The 24,374-nt window shown below is 39.7% G+C and overlaps 1 protein-coding gene across 4 annotated transcripts; it reads right to left on the bottom strand.

Moving 5' to 3' along the window:
* Positions 1–2,225: 2,225 nt before the first annotated feature.
* c19h8orf34 (chromosome 19 C8orf34 homolog) lies at positions 2,226–24,043 on the bottom strand. Of its 4 annotated transcripts, none has more exons than XR_015863700.1 (16): positions 23,690–24,043; positions 18,956–19,100; positions 18,755–18,886; positions 16,991–17,101; positions 16,763–16,791; positions 16,422–16,585; positions 14,937–15,109; positions 12,468–12,603; positions 11,820–11,905; positions 11,672–11,751; positions 7,653–7,761; positions 5,835–6,292; positions 5,085–5,181; positions 3,987–4,013; positions 2,657–3,209; positions 2,226–2,549 (listed from the first exon to the last, which is right to left on the bottom strand). XR_015863700.1 is itself a non-coding variant. In XM_088402517.1 (15 exons), exons 1-15 carry the CDS (start codon positions 23,756–23,758, stop codon positions 3,202–3,204), a joined length of 1,824 nt encoding a protein of 607 aa, XP_088258643.1. In that variant the 5' UTR covers positions 23,759–24,043; the 3' UTR covers positions 2,226–3,201. The 4 variants fall into 4 exon arrangements, 2 of the variants coding, with proteins under 2 accessions (XP_088258643.1, XP_088258642.1); XR_015863701.1 differs by having other exon boundaries at positions 2,226–2,834; positions 2,915–3,209; XM_088402517.1 differs by having other exon boundaries at positions 2,226–3,209.
* Positions 24,044–24,374: the final 331 nt, after the last annotated feature.

Here is a 24,374-nt window from a genome sequence, read left to right as displayed (position 1 = left end):
CAAGAACCGTGTATTAGTGCGAAAAAAAGTGAATGGAGATACAAACACACAAGGACTCACTCGGGGACTACCGCTCACGTAATGAGGCCTCAGATTTTTACATATAAGCACTGGGGAGAGGCAAGATTTAGACCGAAAAGCCCCACAATCATGCAGGATTTCTGCTAAGTAATCCTCCTGGATTTAGAACAACAATACATGATGTTGCAGAGGATCATACAAGCATGTTAGCCTCACTATGAACACAGCACATCAAAACAATTGAGAGTGACAAAAGAATTCCATAAAGCCCAACGTGTGGCCATAATTTGATCCAAAAATCTGCCATAAAAAAGCAGCAGAAAAAAAAACTATTCCAGCGGGGAACAACAGATTTATTTAATTCACACAATGGGGCCCAACAATAACATCCTCCACACATGAAAATCATCTCCTGCATGGAAATGTAGACGCTTATAAACAACCCAGACACAGTTTATGCTAACGTGTTAGCCATGGTTAGCCGAGTGAACCCGGAAGTAGGAGAGGCTATGACGCAACATGACATCGTCACAAACTTTTCTAATTAATAATCGTTATCCGCCATACACAAAATAGCAAATTGAAGACAATAAATAACAAAAAAAAAATAATTAAAAAAAACGAGCTTACCTTTGAAACGTCCCTTTGGGTTTGAGGATGCACACGCCATTTTGAGTCGTTTCATTTCTTAAAACTGCATTTTTGCATTACTTCAGCAATATTTTTGCTGTTCAACAAATTTTCATGTTCTTACATCGTGAGGGTTGTTTATTTAATAAATGTTCGATTACAAAGTTTGTGCAGAATGCAACTGTTTCAATGAGGCCATCGTTTGGACGCCGCTGATAGTCAACCGGAAGTGGTGTCAGTTTTGATTACGACAAGGAAGACAGTCGTGAGTTTTCAGTCAACTTTATTTGTATTGACAAGGGTTTACTGGCTCGTATTATTTACATACAGTTAATTAATTAATAAAAAAAAAAGATTATTTTAAAAACGTTTTAATATGTTGTTTTTATGTTTTCTTACTTGTAAATGTTCTTTAATTTATGCCAAGTTTGATTGGTTTGAATTACTCTACGTATTTACCTCTACTTATTTTCAGTAGTAAAATGTCATTATTATGTCTAAAATTAATTTTATGGCATAATTACTTTGCATCCACAGTTAACAGCTTTTAAAAATAATTTCAGCACTTGCAGTCGACAGAAAAAGACTGTGCTGAAGGCGACAAATCACAGCTCACTTTATGGTAGTCACATGACCAACAGGTGAGTTGTGATTGGTCGTTACCCGAGGCTTCAGCACAAATGTTGTCGTGATAGGATGGAATTGAAAAATGTGTTTTTGAAGGTATACGAAAAATAATTATGAAATCAATTAGACAAAATTTTAAGCCTTAAAAATATTATTTTTACTACAAGTTTCACTTGAGCTGAATTATTATCTTCAATTATTTTAATTAAAATGAAAAAAGATTACCTTCAACCAAAAATCTACAAATTCCATATATATATATATATATATATATATATATATATATATATATATATATATATATATATATATATATATATATATATATATATATTAAAGTTGCATTTCTTCTTGGGTGGCCCTCACATTTTCTTGTATGAAGGGGGTGGGGGGTAAAGCTCACGATGAAACATTATCCCTTTGATATGTCATTCAAACGACACGTGCGGTCAAGAAAAAGAGATCACATGGAATCAATGGTGGCTTCTTGATGACTTGTAAATACGCGGACGTGAGCAGATGGAGATAAAGCGTCAGCGTTTTGACTGACATCTGCGGTGGGAACTTAAGTTTTCATCTCCTTCCAGATCTTCCATGCGCTTGATTTTTTTTTTTTTTTCGCTGACATAGCAAACGGCCGAGCGGTGAAGAAATATGAACTGAGAGAGAAAATAGCGCGTGTATAAACGGTTGATTTGTGGACGTATGGATTTGTGGTGTGCTGCTGATGTGGAAGGCGAAGGTCGAAATGACATTTAAGATCCAACAGACCCAATAGATGGCGCTGCAGTGAGAACATTTTTGCTTTTTTATAATTTAAGTGTTGAGTGGATACATGAAAAAAGTTACACTACTTTGCAGAGGAAAAAAATGCTCTGCTTGTCCTTTTTGTGAGGCGGAAAATCATCGTCGTGATCGTAAAATATGAAAAAAAACATGCACCAAAGTGATAAGCACCAAATCATTTTATTAGCATACCAGCATTCCTTTTAGTTTCTTCCACAAGTTATTTGAAAACCTCTTTCAGCGCACATATCATTAAGTGATCATTTGAAGGCATGTAAACAAGCTAAAACTAACCGTAGCCAACGTTAATTTTTCTTTTTTTTTTTTTCAATCCAGTTTTATCAGTTGATTTGGAGTGTTGTCGATGAGGAAGGTTGAGATTATTCCCTTTGACTGTTATCGGATATCATCAAAGCTGCCGATACAAGCCATCGATACTCAGAAAAACTCACAATAAGTCTTCCTCACCAGTAGTTGGCGCCACACTGCAACAGACAAGATTATTTGAAAATGTTATGTATCAAAATTACTTGTGGTAACTTAGTGATTAAAAGTAGTATCAAACTACCTGGGTATAATAAAAGCATATTACCTATTGTGCCGTATTTTGATAATTTTCGGGACATTTTCCACATCACTCTGGCAGTATTTTAGCCAAGGGGATGGCACACTCCCGGTAGTGTGATAACTAAACGGTCGTTCCACGCTGAACTTGTTGTCACCATCTGGGTGAAATTTCAGCTCCCTAGTGTCTTCTTTCAATGTTTTTCCTTGAATGTAAAATGAATTTGATGTAAAGATCAAATGATAGGACAAAACACTGCATGAGAGTTCAGTTGAATTTCCTCACACTGCAAAATTAGAGCTCCCCCTGTTGGCATGGCGTGGCATTAACGAATTGTGTCCCTTGTGCACTGTCTTCGAAAGAGGTTGTCAAATCACAAATCGCACCCATGCAGAGAGTGCCAAAGCATGCGAAAGAGCAAACAAAAATAAAAATATCAGATAGTAACAGTCTATGAAATATTGGTGGAAAAGAAAGCTATACAATCTCATTCATAGGATTTATAAAAATAACAAAATTTCTTTAAAATGTCCGGCGGCTTGCATAATTGTCGGACGGGATCTTTGTCGTCTTCATAGGCCTGAGAATAGGACAGAAAAACGGGAAAAGTGAAAGTGAAAATAATATTGTGAAGATCAGTTTATAATTGCGACCCGTTAAAAATGTACTGAAAAAAAATCTTGCAAATTAAGAAATTAAGTGTGAAACGCAAACACTAATACATCAAAATGAAAAGAACGTTAAGTTTTCTCACATAATAAAAAACGCTAATATGAAGAATTAAAAAAGAAATAAGTATATATATATATATATATATATATATATATATATATATATATATATATATATATATATATATATATATATATATATATATATATATATATACACACACACACACGCATATATATATAGAGTATAAGTGACTGAAATTTGCCCTTGCGTCAAGTTAAGGCAGTATGCGCTTTGAGCGTTGCCGTGGCAACGCATGGTTTGGCGAGAGAGGGGGCAGTCGGGCCCGGCAGCCGTCTCTCTCTCTCTCTCACATGTCCTTCCAGGCCGGCGCGGTGCAAAAGTGCAGGCAGCACCTCGGCGGCCACAAGACAAGGACCGCAGACGCCAGCCACAAAGCCCGCAGAGGAGAGGCCGGCCCGATCCGCGGCGACGCGAACGGCGTAGCCCGCGTGACTTCATGGAACTGGCCGAGGGCCCGCCTTTAACTCGCCAGGATAATTAAATAAAATGAGTTTGGTGGCTTCCGCGCGCTCGCTCGCCTAACGCGTTCAACGAGTGAGGTCACGAGCAGACAGTCGGGCTCCTCGAGGAAAACGGCGGCCGCGTGCCGCGAGGTTCTTACCTGAAAAGAGGGAGCGCTTGCTGGCACCTGACAAAACAAAAGGAGACCACATAGGTCAATCAAAAACCGCACCCACACCACAATGAACTGGAGGCGCGTGCTTGCTTTTTAGCCATGTTTCATACAACATTTTCCGGACCCATACCAGTATGACTCCGATACCGACACCGATTACCAAAGCTGCTGCTACTTTTGATACATGAAAATATCCCAAACACATTAGAAAGACAAAAAAAAAGAACCTTTAATACTGGTATGCATTTGTGCCTTTGTTGCAAGTATTTTATTGCGATATATTGCGATATATTACAATATATTGCAAAGTGACGCAATACACATTCATAGTATATGTGTGTGTCTGTATATATTAGGATATTAGGGCTGGGCGATATCGATATATTGAAATTATATTGCGAAGTGACGCAATACACATATTGTAGTATGACATTCATAGTATGTATGCATATATGTTCATAGGTGTATGTGTCTATAGTTATATTTTTACAATAAGTATATATGTATATATTGGTACATACGTGTGTGTGTATATGTTTACATATGTGTATACTGTATAAGCATGTATACAAATGCATGTACAGTATATGTATACATGTATAGTATATAAGTATGTGCATATATATATATATATATATATATATATATATATATATATATATATATATATATATATATAAATTTACAGTGTGCATAAATGTATATGTCTGTATATAAGTGTATATATCTGTATACATGTACAGTATATAAGTATATATATATATATATATATATATATATATATATATATATATATATATATATATATATACACACACACACACACACACACACACACACACACACACACACACACCAGCCACTCTGACGATTTCAACATGGCTCTCGGTGAACACGCAACGTGGCCACGGCCAGCGTTGTTGTCATTATGTAAGATAAGCCACCACCAGAATTTTGTTTCCACGACGACAGCGGTTGATTTTCTTTTTTTTTTGCCGGAATTCCTCTCGCGTAACGTCAAAGCAAGGTCGGGATTCATGTTTTTCGTTTGCGGACTGGTGACGTAATGAGAAATGGACTGACTTTTGTCCTGCTCGGGAGGCTCCATGATGTCGCTGTCCGTGTCGCTGGGGATGTGCCAAGGCTGGCGGATGGCCTGCAACTGCTGGTAAAACTCATCCTGGATAAAAAAAAAAAAAAACAATGAGTAGGATTTCATAATAAAAGCATGTGACATCGTGACCTCAGATGGGGTGAAGCGCCGCTTCTTATGGAAGTTGATGTTTTAATTGTAGCATTATGTTGGAGGACGCTCCGTTTTATACTCACTGGGTGTCCCGCTTGTTGTTTTATTGCGAGAGTATAAATATGAAGGATAATTCAGGGCAAACTCGGTTACATTTATTAAAACAAGCATGATATGTTTCATAAATATGAGCTGTTTTTGTCCTAGTCGGAAATTAATTTAAGACTAAATGTTTTTTTTTCTCATTATGTAAAAATTGTCCCCAAAAATATTTCAAAAAGTGAGTAAAAATGATTTCCCAAAATATTGTTTGGAGAAGTTCGTTTTCTAAAATAAAAATTATTTAAAAAAGTCCATCAAAAATTGTGATTTTCTTTATTCACAAAATCTGGAATATTTTCCCCAATAATATTAGATAAAAAAAAAATCTCAAAAATACTATTAATAGATTCAATCTTTTTCTAAAAATTGAGAAAAAAATCCTCAAAAATATCGTTCGAAGGTAGATAATGTAAATAAATGAATGAATGTTAAAAAAGAAATCAAACGAAAAGCCATCAGCAGAATCCCGATGGATGCGGCCCTACCTCAGCCAGATAGGCCCTCAAGCTGGCCCCCAAGCTGTCGGTGGTGCTGAGCCCCGGCGGCGTGAGCAAGGGGCGGGTGCGCATGGGCTGCCCGGTGGGCGTGACCGGGCGGCTCCTGGACCTCCTGAAGGTCACCTCCTTGTGAGAATGGAAGCCCGAGCGCAGGCTGTCGGGCGTCCCGGGCGTGTGCGTCCTGCTCACGGGGTTGCTGTAGGCCCGCCCGCCCGGCCGCAGGGACGACGCCCCGGGGCTGGCCGGCGGGAGGCCGGCGCCGCCGCACGCCTTGGCCGAGAAGCCTCCGCTTGGCGAGCGGGGCTTGCACAGGAGGCTGGTGAGCGGCAGCGTGTCGGGGAGGCTCCGCTGGCCCGGCGGACCGCGGAGGAGACTGCTGCCGTGGGGGTTGTTTCGAACCGTCATCTTTCCCGCTTCCGCCAGCTTGGCCAAATCCTTCTCCACCTCTGCAACAACGCAGTAGAGCAGCCACCAAAAAATTCAAAATGGTATGTTCTGTCTTTGTAACCTGTGAAGTGACACTTAAGACGTTGAAGCCATTAACTGCTCTCTACCGCCACCTACTGACTTGAGGTGAAACACAGGTCAACAAAGATTTTTTTGTTTGCTGACATAGTCTGACCGCCGCTCAAAGGAATGTTGCAAAAATCGCAGGAAAATCACTGTCCTAAATTCTATTCAAATGCATCTCAAAAATTGTAATTATAACGGGTTTATATTGATTATATGATTATTTTTGGACACAAAATCTCGCACGTCCAGCTGCGATCACATAGAAATGTCAGAATCGTTGCAGTTTGAAATCTTTCATGTTTTAATCAGCTGCTGTGCATTTCAGCACACTAGTGTTATTTTTACCATTGATTCTTTTATTATATCATAAAAACAAATCAAAGAATTGACATCATTTGCAACATAATGACGCAGCAATCAAAATGTTGACGTTTTCCATCTTTAAATACTTAACATGGTATTTTAAAAAACTCTCGTAAACTTCCGTGATTATCTACCAGCAAACGGTGTAAATTAAATTAAAAATTGCCTTTAAATGATTCTTTTAAATGCAGTTTAAATGCATTCAAATGCAAATTGCATTTAAATTATTAAATGCAGTTGACCTCAGCGTCCCCGATCCGAAACATGAAATGCCTCCCAACGTGGATTGTGTTAGCGGCTAATAAAAACTTAAAAGCACCCAATTAACTCGTTCAGACGCCCGACGGGGTCCCGACGTCAGACGTGCGCAAATGAAAAGCACGTGAGGAGATCTACCAATAGAAAACCCTTCCAACATCTCATTGCGAGCGAGTGCGAAGCTTTGACGCCGTGGCTATTGTGTTAGCAATATGCTTCAAATAAATGCGGTATGTGAGGGGACGACTAATAAGCTCTTTATAACAAAGTCAAGGCTTTTTTTTTTTTTTTTTTGGGGGGGGGGGGGGTGGAAAATAATAGTCCTAAAATCTATATGCATATATTTTGATCAACTCGGGTGCCAGGTTGTTATGGATGAAAACTTGAGTTCACAGCCCATCCCAAGGTGAAACTAAGCGACCCCATGTGACGTTTTCAACTCCAATACTGATGTGCAACCCGAGTCACCTCAGGTGCCATATTGTTAAGTCAATAGTGAACAATAATAGTGAACAATAATAGTGAACAAACAGCAAACACAATCACGTCGGGGTCAACAACATTCCAAATCATGAAAGACTAAAAGACACAAGAACGACTAACACAAAGGTTAAATGCTATATGCTAATTGCCCCCCCCGCCCCCGGCACACACACACACTCACACGCATACCAGCGAGCTGCTTGCCCATGCTCTCCAGCTCCTTGGAGAAGAGGGGGTCCCCCAGCAGCAGACCACCAGTCCTCTTAGCTTTGAGATCAGCCTCCCAGACAGGCTGACGCTACAGCGGGTGCGGGAGGGAGGGGGGGGGGGGGGAAGCAGAAAAGAAAGAAAGTGACATTTTTCTTCAAATAAGTCAGCGAGCCTTCAATTAAGCTCCTTTGGTATCATTTTCAGTCATTACTGGAAATATCGCAGCCGTATCTGCTGAGGGCGAGAAAAAAGGGAGGCCGCTGTTATTTTACGGCCTGTATAAAAACCGCAGGAGATGAAAGCGCGTATGGAAGACGGCAGGGAAGCGCTACGTTTCTCGTTGGCTTTCGGTAGACGGTATAAAATCAACAGTAATCACACGCTAAAACGGGAATCATATGAAACACGTGTAGAGTGGAACCGCCGTAGTGGTGCGTAATGCGGTCGGGAACCGCTACGCTATCAGTGACAAATGTTGCTCGCGAGAAAAGGTGGATCGAATGGGAACTCGGCCTGTCACGGCGAAATCAAAGTCAGCTAACCGCTACGCTAATGGTGTAAGTGCCCCTGACATGGACAAAGGATTTTGGATGGGGAAAAAAATAACGGTCCTGCGCGATCCGTTACTCATTCATTACATTTTTAAACTACTTTTGTAGTGGTTTCTCTTGGTGTATTTTATTCAGCAGATTGTGTTATTTTTGCCAGGACCTGTACAAAAAAAAGTCACTATATAGTAATTTAGCATCGAGTCGCTTCATGTTCCATTTATTTGTTCTTAATTTGAAATGAAAAATGTACTGTACCGATGACAGGATTGAAAATTGGAAATTAGATTTGTTAATGCCTGCAGGGACTGTTAAAACTTCCCTTTGAGAACCACTACATTATTCTGATAAATAATAAACTAGACTACGTACTATTCCGGAAAATTCGATACCACTTAATTCAGATTAATACCAATACAAGTGCTCAACTTTTCTGTACAACGATACAAAGTACTGACACCGCTGGTATTTTTAATACACAAAATTCCCCGCAAAAAAAAAAATAAAAATAAAATGATAGATAATTTTCTACAAAAAAATTTCAAAAATAATTTTCCACAAAATATTTAATAAAATGAAGACAACTCTTAAAAAAACATCCTTCATCAAATTGTTTTTTTTGCTTAACTGTTTAATTGCTTAAACTAAGTATAATTATGTTGATGTAACCTAAAATAAATTAGACTATGATTTTTAAAATGACACAAATTAAAAAAAACTTCTTTTATTGAAAATAAACAAAAAAATGGTAATCAATTCATTTTAGCTATATTTTTACAAATCATCCTAACCTTTTTCCAAAATTGTAATTTTTCTCTCTCCAAAAGTACTACTGCGCAAATGACAACATTTTCCACAAAAAACAACAACAAAAAATATATATTTTTTTTTGTATAGGCACCTACATTGATACCAAGTACCAATGCCACTGGTACTTTTAAAATTAGTATCGGGCAAATACTTGGTACCGAAAAAAAAAATGTGAACGTTCCGATCACTCGTCTCTGTGTGTGGTGTTTTCACGGTGACGCCCCACCGGAGCGCCGAGGGGATCCCCCCCGCGCGCGGCGACACCGTACCCCCGCTTTCAATCCCGGCCAAGACGTCCATCAGTTTACACGCAACTTCTACGTTTTCAAACGCATGACGTCGTCCTTAGCCCAGTTGCGGTTTGGACGCCAAAACCGTAAAACGAAATAACATGGAACACGGGGCACGCGGTGCATCGCCAGATCGCCGTGGAAACGGAACATAAAGCGTCACAACAGCGTCTGCCTTGTATCAGCCACAAGGCCTCGCATCACGCTCATTTTCCTGCTGGCGATGAACAAATGAGCAGTTTCCCCCCTGGCAACTTCGCTTTATGGCGCCGTCACTCAGGCAACAAGTTTGATCCGAGCCGACAAACTGGAGAGAACTGGATCCTTCGGGATATTTGCTTGGAGTCGCGGGGCACTTATCACCTTTTAAGTAAGATGGAGCTGGCCAGACCAATAGTAAAGCACCATTAACAGTTTTTACAACCTAAATTGAGGACATGTGCAGCAGAACATGTCATCATCCGGAGGAAATGTTGAAACATGGAACATCAAGTAACGTATTGCTAAATAGTGTTATGGCGACTGTTGTTTATCATATTTTTTTAATGATTTTTTTTTTAATCAGTAAATCTAATGTAATGTAATGTCATTTGATGCTGTTAAAGGGCAAGTACAGTTTTCTTTTCAAATTAAGAGCAAATTGATAGAAACATGACGTCAATTTTGCAACAAGTGACCCCATTGTTTGCTTTTATTTCAAGGCGACTGCGACGTTTTTTAATGCTATTGCGGCACCAGGAAATTGTTCTTTTCAAATTAAGAGCAAATCAATCGGAACATGAGGAAACTATTTGCCTATTTGGTGGTGTGCTGTTGTTTTCTGAGTTAGGTCATGGGACTCAGGCAAGCTGAATCGTGATTGGTTCTTCCGGGCAACTGTGTGATGCCATTTTCAACTGACAGAAAGTGGCAAAATGGCCGCCCTCTGAGGAGAATAACAAATAGTGGATTTTGCTGTTCATTATTTGCAAAAAGGAATCAGAATTCCATGTTTAGACTAGTGAAGTTGTAGATATATTATTTATAAAGAAAATATGTATTTTATGTGCTCATTTTTTTTTACAGAGAAATAATAATAATACTAAAGAAATAATAATAACCCAAAAAAAGTATTTTTAGAAAGGCGGCTCCCATGATAAATAAGGGAATACTAATAATTGAACTTAAAATACATTTTTAAAATTAGATTAAAATAAAATAAGGAATCTGTTTACTTAATGCGCTATTGGCATGGGTAGCGTAGTAGTTCACATAGCAGATTTCTGTTTGTATAACAGTTTTTTTTTTTACGTTAGATCTCTCGCCGTCAATAAGTTCCCCCGCCACCAAGACGCCGATTCCCTTCAGCATCATGAACCCTTTCTCACTCTCACTCTTTTGTTTTCATAATTGCCCCCATCTAAGTGTTAAACAAGACTTTTTTATGGCGTTTTGAAATTAAAGAAAAAAAAAAGCGTGTGCGCGGCAGATGCAGAGCCGCTTCGCGCTAACTGGGAGCAGACCCAATCAAAGCGGCCGCGAGTCGGCCAAAAACATGAGGCGTCGTGGTCCGAAAATGAAAGAAAATTTTTAATAGCAAGTCACGTGGAGATGTCGACCTGTAGCGCTACTACACTATCTCGTACCTAATGCGTAGCACGTGTGAAAAATGAGAAAAAAAGTTTCTCTCACCAACTCCGCTACTAATAGTGGACTCCTTTGCGAAATGCTGTATGGTGGGTTTTTTTTTTTCCAGTCAGAAAATTTCATGTAACACATTTTAATGTTGTGACAGGACCACAACATATTTCCTTTTCAAATTAAGAGAAAATTAATTGAACATTAAATAACTTAAAGCTAAATTGTGCTTTAGTGACTTCCTTGCAAAATGTTGTAGGCTTTTTTTTTTTATCAGTGAATCCAATGTAATTTTTTTTATTGCTGTAAAACGACAAGTACATTTTTATTTTCAAACTAAGAGCAAATTGATGGGAACATGAAGTAACTTGCGACTACATTTTGTTGCAGTGAGTCCTTTGCGAAACATTTTTCAAAGCTAATGTAACGCTTTTTAATGCTTTTATTTGGACCAGTAAATGTTTCTTTTCAAATTAAGAGCAAATTGATTGGAACATGAGGTAACTTATTCCTAAATTGTGTTCTAGTGACTCCTTTGCATGCTTTTATTTTGTGAAGTCTATACGAATATGCACAGCACTGTGTAAGCCTTTCTTTCTTTTCTCTCTCTCTCTTTTTTTTTTTTTTTTGCTTTACACTGATTGAAATAGGTTTTAGCCCACTGATCGAGCTACTGCATCAAGACGGCCGCCCTCCAATGAGCATCACCTCGAGGCGGTCACGTGACACTTACAGTGCTGGACACTTGAGACGGCGCCACGCATTCCTGCAATCGTCCCGCCGCCGCCAAAGCGTCCACCCCGGGCGACGCGGCTGCCAGAAAGACGAGACTCGATGAAGCGGACGCGCAGACAGACACACGGAAGGTTCTTGGCACTCACATGAGATTTCAGGCACGGCTTGTTCAGAAACGTGAGGACGCAGTGCATCCTGGGACTTGCTGGAGGCCAGACTGTCCCCCTGTAACCTGGACACACAAAATATGTCACATATACATATATATATGTTCAATCAAGAAAATCCGCAGATGTCAAACTAAATATACAATCAGTATAAACCGTGCTCTTAAAACCATCCCGTTACATAAACCGCTAGCTAGCGATCTTGCGATAACATTCATCCCGGTGCGGGACTAGAGACAACATCCACAACTGATAAGAAAGAAGCACGGCGCATAGCCCAAACAATGTACGCCGTGCGGGCGCGTGACGACATGGCGTCGTTGTAATGACAGATAGCGATTATCGCGGACTGGCATCAAGGTGTGAAGACGGTAGATGGATTGTACAGTATATGATGATGAGGATAGCAGGAGATTAGGCTTGTTTTTAAAAATGTATAGTTGTTCAGATAGCTATGTGATCCACTACACTATCAATTGCAAATGTATTCTTCATCCTGGATTAATTGCCAAACTATCCTAGCATGAGTTTGAATTTCGTGTTGTGCGTGAATTGAGGACACGCTAGCTAAACAAAAATACATCGATTTATGTGAACCACTACACTGTAGACTACATGAAGGCCTACCTGGCACAGCGAGAGCAGATGTTGAGCGTAACTTTGGCTTGCGGTTCCGGATGGTATGAGCTGCGTCCTTGACTGAATTTACAGCCGGACGAAGTCAATAAACTCACACCTTCCATGCGCAGATCATCCAGGTCCTCTGACGGTGAGATAAAAGACAATGTGAAGCACTAGACTAAAAATGAGAAAAGTAGACGATGCCCTAGAGTGATAAACAGTTAATCTAAAGCTGATTATGAAGGATGTTGAGTGGACATCGATTCAAATACGGCAACACAAAAGTCCACTGTATGAACCGCTACAATTGGGCTATATGAACCACTAGATTCACAACGACAAAGGTCAAAGACCTTCAGAACTGATATAAAGTAAATCTCAGGGTGAGCATGACTTGGTCTTTATGTCGGAACTGATCTCAACAGCTCAGCAATTATCCACTATGTGAACTACTGTAATATGACAAAGTGAACCACTACATGAACACTTGTAATGGTAAGTAAAACACTGGAACTGAACCAACAAAGTTCGACAACGCTACAAATTGATACACAGTTAGTGTGTAATGCCTCAAAAGCTAATCTGTTATTCATTATGTGAACCACTACACTATGGCAACGTGAACCACTAGACTAAGACTGATTATGGTAAATATAACTTTGGAACTGAGCAAATCAATTATGAATGAGGTCATATTTGGAAATTGCTACCTAAAAAGTACCCATCTGCTATGTGAATTACTACTCTACAGTATGACAATGTGAACCATTAGACTACCCTCGATAACTCTCGATAGATTACAAAATGAAGGTAGACAACACCCTGGACCGATTGCCAGTCAGTCCCGGGACGATTGTGAAACAGGGTGCGGACTGGGAAGAGATCCCGCGCCAGCTACACAAACACACAACCTCATCCACGACACACACACAATCTTTGATGTAAGTGGTGGTGGAGACACATTTGTTTGGCTTTGTAATAAAAAGCAGTATTCCAGAATTACGTTTCTTAACGATGTCGTTCCAACGATGGACCCCCCCACAACACACACACACACACACACACACACACACACACACACACACACACACACACACACATTGCGAGATGGGAATCAGATGTCGCCGCACACACATCACAGCTCTGTGGATTATGGAAAGTTTTATAGAAGTTGGTGTAAACCTTTTAACTGCCTTTAACCGCACTTTTTTATTTGATTATTGATTTTTTTTCTTTTTTTTAAAGAGGCAAAAATTAGGGCACCGCAACAGTTTGACGTCACGACGTATTAGTCATCACACCCGGGTCAAGTGACAGCAGCCACCCTCGATGTTTGAACTTGCTACAGAAGCACTTACCACAGTACGATCCGGGTGCCAGCGAACAATGGCGCTCTCTAGTGGTGTAAAACAGTCATGCACTTTTATGCTGCGCAAAGAGATGGAAAATTTTGACCTTCAGGATTTATTATACTGATTTAAAATTGTCTCATAATTGTGAATACAGATGTGAAAAAAATATCATGGATTTTGATTAAAAAGTTGTTTACGGTATTATTTCAAACTAACGCTTGAAAGACATGAAAAATATGCAAATGTTAGACAAATATTTGGAACTAAATTCAAACAGACAATTATATGGCAAAATTGATGGAACAATAACCAAGAATCAAGGAAACAACAGAAAAACAAAAATAAACAAAAAATACAATGCCAAGAGCAAAATGCAAACAAATTGTATACTTAGCAAAAAAATATTTTATAATATTTTATCTGTACATTAATTTTAAATTGTTTGAAAAAAAGAATCAATACTTCAAAATACAGTGTTCGAAGAAAAAAACAAACCAATCAATAGATTACAGGAAAAGACAAAAAATGCTGAAAAAATATCACAAGAAAGATAATGTTAGATGAAAAATAAAAACGTAAAAAAATATGAAAATATAATAGAAAAAATGACAAAAAAATCGTATAATTTCTGTATACAGTATTTCTAGTGGATTTTTAACTTGCCTCTAACATTCCCCATGTAAGCGATGACACAAAAACGCCACTAGAGGGCGACAAATGCTTCTCAGTCTACTTCCTCACGTGCCAAAGTCTCCACAAAGCCATCCATAAAACAACAACAAAAAAAAAGATGATCCACAAACACAAAGCGAACGGGAGAGTGGGCAGGCGGTACTCAGCGGCCCTGGAGAGCCAATCAATCAACCCTTCGGGGATCAATAAATACAGGCCCGCCGGCCTAGGGGCCATCAGTCATCTGTAGCACACATTCTGTCTTTCTAAATGAGCGCCACAAATCCTCCAGTGGCCTTCCCACTCCCACTCTGTCTGCGGTCCATAAAGTGACATTCAAAATCAACCATATACTATGCAATAAATAAATTCATAAAATCTCCAACCTCTCTCAGTCCAATACGCCCGAAACTGCATATGAGGAATAATACCGTAATGTCCGGCAATTTACCCAGAAGCTCCATGGCGTCGTCATCGTCGTCATCCATTTCTTCTTCGCCGAAGGACGGCATCAGATTGTGGAGTGGGTCCAAGGACTCGTGCGACAACATGGCGGCCAGCAGCTTCCTGTGATGCTGCTGCTGCTCCCTTAGACCTTTGCTACCTTTGGCCTCCATCTTGAAACTAGGCGAGGCAATGGAAGACATTATTTGTATATTGTACATTTAAATATATATATACAATTCAAGCTGCTAAGTGATTATAGCAGCAACTTAATGATATTAGCTGTGTGTGCGCCACAACATAATTTATGGTTTCACAGCCCCGTCATCCTCTAATTAGTCACATCACAGTACAAATGATATCGCACAGGCACACTGGTGAAGCTAAAGTTGTCGCAAATTGAAGCCTTAAGAGAGGTCGAGGAATGACGGCGTTTAGGGCGGCAAATGTCTCAATAACAAGCTAAGCGTGCGTACGATAGCCTGGAGCTACGTGCGCGGTTAGTTTTCATTCCAAATGAGCTTGGCACTGGATAGCCTTTGAAATGGGATTATCACACTCGTTCAGATGGAGGAGGGGACGGGGAGGGGACGGGGAGGGGGGCGGGGACAGCTCCTCAGGCGGCACTCAGCACCGTTAAAAAGTCCACTTAAAACTCTTCAATATTTACGGAAGCGTAGAGCTGCCGATGTGGAGTAAATGTTTTTGACCTGCGAATTTGTTCACATTTACTTGTAAGCTAAATGCTAACAAAACTGCATTTTTCCCATCATTATGCAACAGGTTATTCACTTGTCTGAGGGGAGAAAAATGCTACGCTTAAGATTTAGCCTACATGTACATTCAAACATATTTACAAATACTTTCAAAGATAATGCAAAGAAGTCTGAAGAACTTGTAAATACATCTGAATGTACATGAGGGTTAAATGCTAATAACATAGTATTAATTCCCAAAATGCAACGGGATGTTGATGAGCATACCAGAAGCAATGTGGGGAAAAAAATCAGTTGTTAGCATTTAACATTTAACCGTATTTTCCACACTATAAGACGCACCGGATTATAAGGCGTACCTTCAATGAATGGTTCATTTAAAACCGTTTTCGTATGTGGGACGTACCGCATTATAAGGCACTCAGAATAGAAGCTACAGTAGTGGCTGGGGTTGCGTTATGCATCCACTAGATAAAGCTGCGCTAAAGCAAAAACCTGAAAATATATTGTTTTGTTGATTTGAAAACAGTTTCTGCATTTATTTGATAAAATCGCACTTTTACAAAAACTGGCATTTTTTTTGCACCCTGTCCCCATATAAATGACTTCAAAATTAGAACATTTTTAGCAGACCTAAATTTCAAACAGGGTGTTGCAGGATATGCAGGTTAACACCATGTGGCATTACGTTTAAAACTAACTATGTTCGAACATACTTAGAAATACGTTTGAACGAGTTCACCAATCAAAAAAGTTTACTTCAGCTCAAGACAAACCTGGCAACCGGAAATCCGTCCCCAGTCCAGCGGACATTGTTTTTGACGCGCGGGACGGGGGGCCTTAGCATCTCGGCAGCCAGCGGGTCGGCGTCCTCGTCGGTCCGACCCATCCACTCGCCTACCACGCGGGGACGCAGCACCGAGTTGAAGCCTCCCAAGTTCTAAGCAAACACAACGGAAAAAAAAAAAAACGAAGAATTTAAAATTGCATGCACAGTATTATACTGCCTCTCAGTGGCCAACATGTGTAAAGCAGGAGCAACACGATGATTTGGAACGTAGCATTAAATCATAATGCACAAAGTGAATATTGTCGTTAAATGATAAGTTAGCATTACCTGATCGATGTCATCGCAGTTGCCGATGCCTGCAAAATCAGAGAAAAAAAAGTGAAGGCAAAGAAGACATCGAGAGTCCAACGGGTCTCGTCGGATCGTCTGCTTGTTCCTGGATGGGATTTCCCACCAGGGATCTCATGACACTGACATCAAAGAAAGGTCACTTGCTCCTTTTTTTTTAACGACTTGTACGTGTCAAGATAAATGAGAAGGGGTGAACTGTCTCACTTCGCGAAAGGCTTTCCAGGGCCCGTCCAAGCTTTTTGCTCTCCTGCAGGATGTGGCTGAGCTCGTCCAAGTCGCGACTGTCCCGCCAGTCCCACGACGGACACTGAGGCACTGAGACAACAAACACAAAAAGGACAGTTAGAGATACAATGTCAACTCGTGATTGCGTGTCCATCCACGTCCACGTCTATAAACGTGTTTATCAAAGGTACGATGGTCCTAATGAGACAAAGGTCCTTAAGAAAAGTCCTTGTATTATCGCGTCCAGTTCCCTGGCGTGATACGGCGAGGCCAATCGCATTCAAGAGCGCCCGTCTTCACGGTTATGTCGCTTGTGTGCTAATGCCGAATCCGTCTTCCATTTTTCATGAGCCCCGAGCACCAAAACACCTATGAAATGCAATATTAATGCAATCGGACTCCCAAGCGGGACCAGAACAAGCACGCATCACTGCCAACAAATCTACGCGTCTCTTCCAAGCTTCCTCTATTTTCATTTTAAGCGTCTTCTCACTTCATAGCCTCATTTCCTGTCTCGGTAGCGAGCTACGCGCTGACCGCAACCTGAAATAGACTCGCCGCGTTAAATTATTGAAATGGTCCACATGCTCCATATTTGACCTAGCCTTGACGTCTCAAATGTTTTCGATGCACTGCGGCATGCTCGCAACATTAGGTGCCAATCAAATTCAACACAGAACCTGCTCATTTGGTATTGCCATCATATTTGATATTTTCTTAAATTTGATATTTTATACGTCTTTATATATATATATATATATATATATATATATATATATATATATATATATATATATATATACAGTATATATATATATATATATATATATATATATATATATATATATATATATATACAGTATATATATATATATATATATATATATATATATATATATATATATATATATATACAGTATATATATATATATATATATATATATATATATATATATATATATATATATATATATATATATATATATACATTGAACACTAAAACACAAATATATATGTACTAATATGTGTATGTGTATATAAATATATAAACAAATATAAAACAAAATATAAAAACAAATATATAAACACATACATATATGTACATATATACAGATATGCATATTTATATACATATATGTATACTGTGTATAAATATACACAAAACATATATATATATATATATATACTGTACATTGAACACTAAAACACAAATATATATGTACTAATATGTGTATGTGTATATAAATATATAAACACATACATATATGTACATATATACAGATATGCATATTTATATACATATATGTATACTGTGTATAAATATACACAAACATATATATATATATATATATATATATATATATATATATATATATGTACTGTACATACACATGTAAATGCGCACATATCTACACACACACACATATATATACACATATATGCATATATATTTAAACACACACACATACATATATATAAAATCTATTCATTTAAAATATATTACATAAAATCAGATTATTGCAGTCACATTGCAGAGTAAAACATTAAATGAGTGACAAGTGTGATGTGTGCATGCATGTGATGCAACACACTGTGACCAATCTCAATTCAAGATAATCACATCAAATTAAAAGGAGGCATTCAACTCGCTGAGGCGTGTGATGGGGAAACAAGCCGTGCAATTAGCACGGCTTTTCTAGATCATCAATGGATGAATGGCGACCGCATCAATCGACGACTTACGCGACTTGGACTCCGGCGAGGGAGGCGACAAGCTGGACACGGCCAAGTCGCTTTTGGACTTCTTGGGTTTCCTGGGGTGAATTTGCCACGGCTTGTCATTGTGCCGCAGCTCCCGTCGAGTGTTTTTACTTTCTTTTGAACACACACTCAAAAATGGTTACACAATTGCAGCGATGAACTTTGCATCATTCTGTTACTGACCCGGGGAGCTCTGGGCCCACAACGCTGCCGATCCGGATAGCGCTCGGTGCATCTTTCCCGGACTGTCCTGTTTGCTCTGGAGGTGGTCGATGAGGAAAGGGATGGGACGATCGGGGGTCTCGCTTATCAGTTTAGTCATCAACTCCTGCACGGGAGAAGCAAAACAGTGATGTAAAATAATAAAAAAAATCACACAGAGCTAGCATGCTAATGGCGATAGAGATAAGGCGTTTGAATCAGAATGTATGCTAACAGATGTTGTAACAGTATATGCTTGCTAGTGTGTTAATGCGAAGGTGAAGTTGCAATACAATTTTATCGTGCTGATGATCTGTGATATTAAAATGCTAACATGCTAATAACAACCGATTCCCAGTAAGGAAAACCGTAGTTTTTAGTACTCAGGTCAATCAAACGCTAATCTGTTAATTGGCAAGCTAAATGTTGATCCTCTGACGACGCGTTCAAATGTCAGGCCACACAGTGGGCAAAATGAACTCTGTTTGACCAGCCAAAGCCCTTCAGAATGCAGATTCCCAACACGGGCGAAGCCAAATCCGCCAGTGGAAGGAACGTCCCTTCGACTGAATGACTGACTTCAAAATCTGCAGGCGGCTCACGTCGATACTGTATTAAAAAAAAAAAAAAAAAAAAACGACAACCAGTCGTGTGCCAGCATATATTGATTGCACGTCCCATCTGGCCTTCCGACTGAGCTAATGTTATGACATCATAGCAGAAGACAATAAGCATGTCGCTTTGTACGCCGACGACGGCGGATAATAATCAACGTAAGAGAAAATGCATTTCTGGACAAACCAGGCTGTTTCCATGCGCACGTGCAGATTTTAGCGTGAAGGTAATTGAATGCCTCTCCGCCCGCCAAGAGATGGACCCCCGTGTCATTGGAATCTCCTGGCGGGCATAAAAAATTCTCAATGACAACCCTGATCCACTACATGCCTGACCCGCGGGGAGGATAGAAGGTCGAATTTTTGTAGTCTACCTCCAAGTTAACATGATTGAATTAACAGGCCTTTCATAACAGCCAGATTGATCGATCCACTTTTTCAATTGGTAATATAGCGCTTCACATAGCTGAATCAATTTATGGCCGCCATTCCGAGAGGGAGCGAAACATACAATTCATCCGCACGCTCACGGAGCCCAACGCAGACATGCGCTCATCATGGATCGCCCTTGTGTGAAAAAATGTCTCCCCGCTATGATAACAACTGTCAGATATAGCGGGTAGGGCGATATTTACTCGTTTGTTTGCCACTGCGGCCACAATTCATGCTGGCTGGCGTAAAGGGACGCACTAGCGGGTGATGGATGTTTGTGGTTTGGGGAGGGTGGAAAAAAGGAAAAATGTCATTAGAGGGAAGAAAGATGTAACGAGGCATCCGGATTAATGCGTGCATAAAAACTACACTGCACATTCATGCAGTAGAAGCCTTTTTTTGCAGATTTTTTGCAGATTTCAAGATTATATATATATATATATATATATATATATATATATATACACACATATTTATCCATATTAAGTTGTAGACAAACAGCATACATTTAAATTTACAGATGAATAAATTCAAGTAACCAACTGATAAATGACATATATTTCATATTATTAAAGTCACAAATTTTTTATAATGTTCAACTTTGATAAGTAGTAGAAAAATGTCATGTATTTAGGCAGGTATTCTAATACCAAAAGGTGTACATTCATTATCCTCCGCAAAGAGTTACTAATGTTTCGGCATCCGACTCAATTTAAGTTAGTAGTAAAATTCTACTGCCCCCTGGTGGCCAAAACGGGCACACCAGAAATGGCAATACAATGTAATGAATTGCAGCATTGAATCATGGTGCATTTTTAATTTTTTTTTCTAAAATGTACTTAGTATTTTAGAGTGCTATTTATTACTAAAGTTTTTGCTGTCCTTTTGGGCACACTGGATTGGATTAGTGGCATATCTTAAGGCAGCACTGCGTTTTCCTACAAAAGAATTGTAAGCAAACTACACAGTTGTATAGCGCTACTCTTACTAGTATGACAACAACTATGGCAGATATTAATGATTCAGTTAAGAGAATGTAGGTCAAGGTTTGCGCATGAGTCAGTGTATGATGCCACACGTATGCTAACACATTAGCATGCAGTCTCAGTCCTCCTTCGGGCTCCCGTCCTTCCACAAATCACATCCTCGACGCCCTCTCCCAAACCGTCCTCAGACCGGACCTGCTCCATCTCGCTCTCTCTCTGTGACATATCCTCTAAACTCTCCCATGATGCACCTGGCCTCGGGCTAGGTGTAATTACTCTTTAAAGCTGCCATCAGAGGAACAACCGCAATAAAAAAAAAGGTGATATAACTCCCCGAAAACAGGAGGGAAACTTTCCTCCAGCAAAATAACACGCTATGAAAATTAACATCATATTAATCATCGGTTAAACTTGCTAGTGTTGAATATATTATGTGTCGTTATTGGGTCACCGCCTCGAAGAAATTGCTGTTTTCAGCGAGATTGCGAACATGATATTTGCTCACTGGTAGATTAAAAGAAAAAATCTTTTTGTCATCATGAAATATTAATTGAACATTCGAATGTTTGCTTCAACGTCTTGTTTGTTCACTGAATCAATTTTCCAACTGGAGATTCATGTGCATGCTAACGCTAGCAAAAAATGTTTGCTAACTGAATCATGTTCCCAACTGAAGATCAGCCAAGTGCTTATTAAATTCTAACACAAAATGGCAAAACTCAGTCACATATTCTTTATCCTCTGCAAAGAACAACTTACTATCATCCATACTGAGAAGCTGAAAGGAGTTCCAGGAAACGTCTCATTAAACAAGGCAGAATTCTCTTTCTCAACGAGGCTCTAGCGGCAAATAGAAAACATTCTTTCACCACTTTTTCTTTTTCGGAGCATTACCTCTGAAAGATTTACAGTTTCGTTTCACGCAAGGATGAACCTTTTTTTCGGAGTCTTTTGCAAAAAGTCTACTCATCAAGTCACGCTCTACCGCTAGGCTGCGCTTTACGACCGAGGATCTCTCCAGGGTTTTCCCGCAAGGGCTTCCTTCGTTTAAACCGAAGCTTATCTCTTCGTCGGGGAAGGATGAAAGATGCCGCAATGTGTGGCTCACGCTGCGTTATTTAACTGTAAAGCTGAACTGGAGTGGGCTAATAGTGCTCATTTGTCGGCTTTCCAGGTAAGCAGAAAAAGAAAAATGATGGCAATTAGCAGTAAAACGGGCAGCAGCCAATACGTTTGACTCGAGCTAAATTGAGAAAACGGCGCGGCGCCGTAATTGATGTTGTGACTCGATGTTGAAACGGTCACGCTCGGCGGTTTGACATGATCCTATGCCTGTGCAAGTTTTTTTCTTGTAATACATGCAATTAGGCAACCTTGGTGTTCCTCAAGGGTCATTGTGAGAGCCACTGTAATTTACAAGATGAATAAAAATCAGATTTTTTTTGTTTTTCTTTTACGTGACAATATACTAACTGACGTGACGCCGTTGTTGAGAAGTTGTGTAATGCTTCTTGAATGGACATCAGGGTACAGCGTGTGTGTGTGTGTGTGTGTGGTGCTGAAAACGCACACCTCTCTCACATCTGCTTAGCATGCGCTTCCTGTGTATGTGTGTGTGGTGTGCTGCTGCGACCGGCCGAATGCGCCAAAGTGTCACGTCAGCACTTTGTGATTACGTTAGCATACACACTCACACAAGCGCACACATCCAGCTGCAAGTGTGTGTGTGTGTGTGTGTGTGATGAAGCTGTTTACCTTGTCTAGCTTTTAAGCAGTAAAGAGCCCAGAGTGGGCACACAGGTTCAACTCAACATAACAGCCAAAGAATGTGGTCGAAAATTTGGCTGCAGGTTCGATACCTTCATTTACAATCATTACTCACACCTGAGGTGCACTACAGCAAAGCATAACCAATAAGAAATGAATAAATCATGATAATAATAATAGCGATTTAAGAACACGGGTGAAATATTTTTGAAAATGTGTCTCCAATGAAAAATAGATTTAAATAATATTTGACAAAAATCACCCAAATAAATAATAAATACACATGAAGTAAATGCAAAACTGTTTTATAAATTAATTCAATTTTAGAATACTGAAAATGTATAAGTACTGTAAGTAAATATTTAAAGACTGTGTAACTGGATTTTAAAATTGTAAAAGATATTTTACTATGAATCACTAAATATGCATTATATATACAATACATTAAGAAATTTTAAAAAAATGGTATCTTCATAAAAATTTACTAAAAATTAAAAAAAAATTCTTAAAGGAATACAAATATAAAAATGGTCAACATTTAATAAACTAGAATTAAAAACGAAAACTGCACATGGCATTTAAATAACTTTTAAGAAACTAAATTTTAAAAAACAATCCAATGAGAAAGATTTGAAAAATTCACCATAATGGCGCAAATAACGGACGAATTTATATGTGTGCCCGTATATATAAAAATGCAATAGAATTTGAATGAATGAATACCATTATTAAATACTGAAAAATACGTAAGAGAATATGCAAAAATTGTGGTATATGCAATAATAAAGAAATAATCCAGGCAGATCAAATTCTGTAAATATGAAAAACAGCGATGTTACTCTCATTAGGTGCTTTTCAAATGCCGTGAGAGTGCCCGTGAGCAAGGCGCCAGTGTAGCGAAGTTGAAGTGCACTCACCTCAAATAAGGGTCCAATTTTGTTCCTCTCCAGATAGGACTGAATCCTGGACTGTTGCGGAGACGCCATGGAGAAAGTATGGAGGGGGAGGGAGGGTGCCGGGGGGGCTCTCCCGTCCCTCCCTGGAGAGCTTTCAGCGGGATGAGTTGCTCCGCTGAGCCGCTGCCGTCATTCGTCCTTCAGGCGCGGAAGTCCAGACAGAGCGCCGGCCGCCACCTTCCCGCCGCGCGCAGCTCGGCTCACGGCTCGGCCGGGGTTCATCTCCGGCTCCGCTTGGCTTCTTCTCGCTTGCTTGCGGCGCCAGCCGGCAGCGATACACGCGGAGGAGATTTCCAAGTCTTCCCGCCCCCCCAACTCTGGATGGATGCAAGCATGGACCGCTCCCCCCCCCCCCGCCCTCCTCTCTTCCCACGCATGCGCACCGCAGCGCCGCTCGTTAACGATACATCCTTCTTAATTCGCTGATTAATATTCAGAAATTGAACTCACCTCACTGGATGTTAAGCGAAAAGTCCAACAATCCATCAATCAATAGGACATATTAATCACAAGCCAGCACACAATGGTCACATTATTAGGTACAACTATAGAATCCATCCAGCCTCCTGTTATGTTTGTTTGAACAGAATAGCAATAATTTTCCTGGGTCACTTTGACCCGGAGCGTTTTTAGTGGTCCAAACTTG

The sequence above is a fragment of the Hippichthys cyanospilos genome, chromosome 19, assembly GCF_059441005.1.
Source record: "Hippichthys cyanospilos isolate Australia breed blue-spotted pipefish chromosome 19, RoL_Hcya_1.0, whole genome shotgun sequence".
Taxonomy (NCBI): domain Eukaryota; kingdom Metazoa; phylum Chordata; class Actinopteri; order Syngnathiformes; family Syngnathidae; genus Hippichthys; species Hippichthys cyanospilos.
This window is presented reverse-complemented; position numbering and strand designations above follow the sequence as displayed.

Excerpts from the sequence above, each read along its gene's own strand:
- c19h8orf34 (XM_088402516.1), bottom strand. The coding sequence starts at position 23,758 with ATGGCGTCTCCGCAACAGTCCAGGATTCAGTCCTATCTGGAGAGGAAC. Across the intron at positions 16,792-16,990 it reads CCTGGAAAGCCTTTCGCGAA|GCATCGGCAACTGCGATGAC; the intron begins GTGAGACAGTTC and ends CTGATTTTGCAG. Across the intron at positions 15,110-16,421 it reads GACGGATTTCCGGTTGCCAG|TTTCAAGATGGAGGCCAAAG; the intron begins GTTTGTCTTGAG and ends TGCCTCGCCTAG.